Source organism: Nelumbo nucifera, chromosome 1 (genome assembly GCF_055504915.1).
Source record: "Nelumbo nucifera cultivar China Antique chromosome 1, China Antique-T2T, whole genome shotgun sequence".
Lineage (NCBI taxonomy): Eukaryota > Viridiplantae > Streptophyta > Magnoliopsida > Proteales > Nelumbonaceae > Nelumbo > Nelumbo nucifera.
The window spans coordinates 116,922,356-116,927,891 of NC_142649.1; the positions used below are offsets into that span (position 1 = coordinate 116,922,356).

Consider the following 5,536-nt stretch of genomic DNA (forward strand, 5'->3'; position numbering starts at 1 on the left):
CTCAATCCAAATTACTTTGCCACCTATGCAAAAAACACCCACATTTATAGGTAAATTTTATATTAAAGTTAAAAATAAAAAACACAAAACAAGGTGGGCCATATGGCATACATGGAATTTTTTGAAATTAAACCATGTGTCCAATCCATTAGCAAACCTCCCTACTTGACCCATTAGTAAACCTCTCTTTTAAGCAACTCAAGCTTTAAGTTAGAAATGTATATATATTCTATTTGAATCTTTTAAGATATAAGAAACTAATGCTACTTTATGAATAAGCAGGCAGCTCACTTTAAAAAGTTAAGCTTGGAACTCTGCTAAGAGTTCCAACTCGTATTGAAGTCAATTTTAGGTATTCATAAACATACACACATAAAGAACACATAAAGAAGGAGAGAGATATGATTGTATTCTTGTTTTGTTTTGTTTTCTTGGTTTGGCTTTGTAGGGAGGATACCATCTCTTTAATTCGAAGGTAGAATAAATTTTTCATTGGTTAGTGGAGAAAAAGGAGTGGAGGAGTTTTGGTAGAAAAAAAGATTTGCGGGGTATTGGATGAGAAGTCCTTTTTATTTGGCTTGATGAGGGCGAAGTCTTGTTTTATGCCATGTTTGCTTGCTACTCAGTTGCTTTCTATCATTTTATTTTTATATATTATGGTACGGTGATAAATATATAAATAGAGATATGATTTTAAGTGGCTATTGGCATTATCATCAAAGAAAAAAAAAAAAAAAAAAAAAACAGAGCCTGCCCACCAAATAATACATGGATGATTGAGATGTTGACCTCGACCGTGCTGGGTGGACCGCCAGCGACTTACAACCTAAACAGTTGTAACGTGTTTCTGCTGTCTACATAATCGTCCGGTCCAGATTGGATGGGCTTTTGGTTGATGGGCCTCAGTTCGTTCCTAACCAGTCCATGCTGTCCCACTTCCCTGTCTGCATGAACTCCTTTGTTGCACTATTATTAATCCTGCTCTACACAGCACACAGTAACATATTGGGTTGAGAGAGAGAGAGAGAGAGAGAAAAGCTGGTGATCTCTCTAGAAGGTAGAAGGCGTGTGTTACATTGTTGAAGCATCTTAGCTTGAAACCTTATCTTTTTGTACTCGGACTGACATCACCAACTACTAAACCTTGGCTGGCATGTCCTTAACATACATACATGCATGCATGCGTACAGGCTAATTAATTATGCACACATACATGCTAAATATCTTCCTCACAGGAGACTTCCATGCAGATAGAAAACATCAATAGGGGGTATATATAATATATGTCCATCTCCGAAAAATTCTTTTCTTATATATGTGCTTGTATACACGTTTGTGTATTGAGAGCTAAGTTTCTGGTGGAGGTGGAGCCATTCACAATTCAAATACATAGAATTCTACTTAGAAAAAAATAAAAATTAGTTTGTAATTATTGCCTACTTAGGATCTCTTTAGTTAATTAAGCAGCTTGGATTTAGTAAAACCAATTTGTCCCCATTTCAACTGTGTCAACCATTATACCCAATTAAATCTGTGAAATTTAGCCAAGGACCTACTTGTGCAATCTCATCATCACTATTAGCCATGATAATAAAGCATGCTAGAGAAGATTAAATAGAATTTGTTGCATTCCACAGACATTATTCCTAACTTCTAAGCTTAATTTTAGTTTGATATTCACCTTTTGAATGAGGTTTTGTTCTTTCTCCTTTTAAGTTGGGTCCCCCCCCCCCCCTCTCTCTCTCACGCACAGAAACAGAAGCATCCTTCGCTGTTTCCTAACCTCCTTTTTATCCCTGGCCGGCCAAATGCTTGCTAATATCAAAAACTAGGAAGGAGAGAGTCCCAATATTGGATCAAATATACTCTCCAAAAAAAAAAAAAAAATACTGTTGAGCTATGGCCACCGAACAGCATCAAGAGAATACAGAGAAAGTTGCAGACAAGGGAGGAGGAGGAAGAGGAACAGACGGAATAAAAGAAGGCCAATCTACAAGGCAGAAAGAATCCACCCCCATTTTTTCTCCTCCTTCAGCTTCTTCCTCTCCTTCTCATGAATTCTCCTTCACAATCTCTCTCCATCCCTCGTCAACAGTACTTGCAGATAAAACCAAATCCACACCTTCGTTCGCAATCGACCTGTCTCCAGCCGACGACATTTTCTTCCACGGACACCTCCTGCCTCTCCACCTTCTGTCTCACTTTCCCATCTCTCCCCGCTCCTCCACCAATTCCGCAGACGGTTACAATCCTCCCATCAGAGATTTGTCAGAAGATGGAAAATCCAACAACAGCATCAACAGCAAAAGCAGCAATAATGACATCAATGGCCATAACACTGTCAATAAGAGCAACAGCAATGACAACAACAACAACAAGAGCCATGGTGGTACTAGTGTGCCAAAAGTGAGAAGCAAGCCCAAGTCTTTCTCCTTGTTTGGACTCGCTAAATGGCGAAAAGGGTGTGAGGTTGGAGAAAAGGAGGATAAAGACGAGGAGAAGAAGAGGAAGCTGAGATTTGAAGTGAGCCATATGTTAAAGAGGTACGTAAGAATGGTTCGACCACTCTTGTTCTTCAGAGGAGGAGGGAGGGATAACCGCCAAGTGTGTGGGCAGGCTTACTCGTTTTCAGGTAATTTAACTTCGAGAGGGAAGCCGGAGTGGCGAGGAAGAAGAGAATTCTCAGCACCGGCGTCAATGTGGACGTCTCCAACCAACAGCGGCCATCTTGTTGCTAAACCAACTTTTTATTCTTCCACAAGCGATAGCACCATGGAAGAGCTGCAGAATGCAATCCAAGCTGCAATTACCCACTGCAAGAATTCCATTGCGGTGAAGGAGGAGAAAATCAAATGTTGAGATTTCGCTTTGGATGAAAATTCCTTTCCTTCTATTATATTCTTCTTCCATTTTGTTATTGTCTCTATTTTTATCTCACTCCCCTTGGTTTATAAAGTGTATTCAGACGTATAGCAAAGGAATTTGGAAAATGGATACTGGGTTTTGGCGAATTAATTAATTATCATATTCACGAAACTGTTTCTGTTCCCTTTAATAATTTTAATTTCTTTAATGGAAACATGATATCGAGTTTATTGCTTTCCATTTGAAAATCTGAAAGCAGTATGGGTTGGCTTGGTAGTAATTCCGACACTGGTGTCAGTTGGTAGGTTCTCTGACTCGTCGGAGTAGAGACCTGGGATCAAATTCCGCTGCCACCAGGGGGTGAGGTTAAGGGAAAGGGGATGGGCTACCCCTGTTGTGTAGCCCTATGAAGCAAAAAAAAAAAAGAAATTCCAACACTGGTGTCGATGGAATCAGAACTAATGCTGCAATAGTAATACTCTGTCAATCATATCCACTCCAAACTTCCAAATGAATCAAAGAAAGAAAACAAAAGTAGTCTTCTCCATCTTAATTACAAACCCTCATACTTATCTCGGTTCAGTGGGATCAAGTCAATGCAGTAGGTCAAGCTCTATCTAAAGTCCCACAACATTGCCTTGGGTACCAGCAAGAAAGCTGTAACCCGTAAAATGAAATGAGTAGGGATGGAGAATGGAGGATAATATCATCATCTTTTGGCTAGAATAGAATAGAAGATCAATTCGGCTCAAGTATTGTACATTTGTACTTGCTAGCTGTATCCACATGAGCTCAAGTTTCGCAGCGTTGCGCCTGATATTGACAACAACCATCTGATGTATCCTTTAATTTTGACCGCGCCTAGGTGACTCAACACAGGAATTGATCTCCCAATAATCGATATATCCCATTCCCATGTAGATGTAGATAGTAGAGGGGCGTCACTGGCAGCTGCCCAACAAGGTTCATTGTATTTACAATGTAAACCAAAAAGATCGATGTTTGTATTTACCAGCCCAAGAGGCCCCCACCACGTGGCAAAAAGAGAATCCTTTTGTGCACTCCACTCCATCAGGTTGCCCTTGTGATGGATAATACGATTGGCTGCTCCTTCCATCGAACAGATTAAAATTGAGGGAGTAGAGCTATGGGCGATCGATCGGATTCAATTGGATGCATGCATGGACGGAGGAAAATATATATTGATTTCGTTCAAGCTAGCTCCAGCTCAGGAGTAAGCTGCAAATTGCATGCACAGCAAGGGAGCGAATATTAAATTTGAAAAAATTATTATTAGCCAATACAGAACGAATGAGCTTGCCGTCCTTAATTATAAAGAAAAGGGACGATGGAAAAGGACGGATCTTTGTGGTTGTAGGAAAGAAGTGGTAGCGGCAACTGAAAGAGATGATGATATCCTTTGGAATTCCATACCTGTGGGTCTCATGATTTGATGGATCTGGAATTCACAGAGATAAATACAAGGAACAGCTCTCCCATCAATTCAACAAAAAAGAAACAACGATAATAATGGAGGAGGAGGAGGAGAGGTACTTGGTCTATTCGACTACGCATCTACTTGTAGTCGGTCATCGAGAGTGCCAAGACGGTAATGACGATGACTGTGGTGATGGAGAAGATCAGCAATAACTGAGGAGGCATCCGTAGTGCAATTGAATTGAATATACATCTCTTCTTCTCTTTTGTTCTGGGACTGGGACCGGCATCTTTATCAAATTTAGCCTTAAATAGAATTTAATTCGATCGCATGGCAAAGGTAAATTAAAGCTTTCCATCCATCCTTTTTGCAGCTAGCTTCGCTTTGGAGACCATAGATCGAACAGATAGAGCAGAGAGGCATGATAATTAATAATTCCACCTCTTTTCTCTTTTGTGTGAGAGGCCATTGAAATATCTAATGAACGAACAATATAATGGAATGGACCATCCAATCCAAATAGACTATTCTTTTCGATCGCCGCCTTGGAGTTTACAATTAATGTACCAACACTCCTTCCAATGATCATGGAATGAATGAAATTCAAGGAGAGAATGAATGGTGGGCTCAAATCAAGATGGTAATGATTTTCTTAAAAAAAGTACAGGAAAATCATGAGGTGAGGTGACCCTCTCCCCATTTTTAATTCACCTGCTTCCAATTTGTTTCCCAAATCCCAACTGGATACAGGAGAGAGAAAAGATGAAGAAAAGATCATCATCTGAATCCAGGAGAGAGAAAAGATAGAAGAAATTAGGGTCATGTTTGGTTTGCTGCTCAGGGCCCCTTTTTTTAATTCTTGTTCATTCTTACCTAGAATGAGCAAGAATGAATAACATTAGAGCATTTGGTTACAAAATTCTTGTCATGGGCCTCATTCTTTTCAGAATGAAAAATCAGCCCATAGCACAAAAATTGGGGTAGCCTGCAGCATGAAAAATAATCATGCCCCATATTGCCCATTTTCATTCTTTAAAGAAACTCTATGCCAGTGGTTAAAAACCACTAGCATAAAAACACTTTTATGAAACATTTTCTCGAAAGCACTTTTATGAAAGTGCTTTTATAAAAATTACTTTTACGAAAGCAAAGTACTTTTGTAAGAGCACTTTTATAGAAGTACTTTTATAAAAGTAATTTTATGAAAAGTAGTTTTGCAAAAGCATTTTTATA

General features: G+C 39.3%; 1 protein-coding gene across 1 annotated transcript; it reads left to right on the forward strand.

The window, feature by feature from the left end:
- The first annotated feature begins 1,734 nt into the window (after window positions 1-1,734).
- LOC104601801 (BRI1 kinase inhibitor 1-like) lies at window positions 1,735-3,036 on the forward strand. The gene has a single exon (XM_010265273.3). The coding sequence runs from the start codon at window positions 1,900-1,902 to the stop codon at window positions 2,857-2,859; it is 960 nt and encodes a 319-aa protein (XP_010263575.1). The 5' UTR covers window positions 1,735-1,899; the 3' UTR covers window positions 2,860-3,036.
- The last annotated feature ends 2,500 nt before the right edge of the window (window positions 3,037-5,536 follow it).

Excerpts from the sequence above, each read along its gene's own strand:
- LOC104601801 (XM_010265273.3), top strand. The coding sequence starts at position 1,900 with ATGGCCACCGAACAGCATCAAGAGAATACAGAGAAAGTTGCAGACAAG.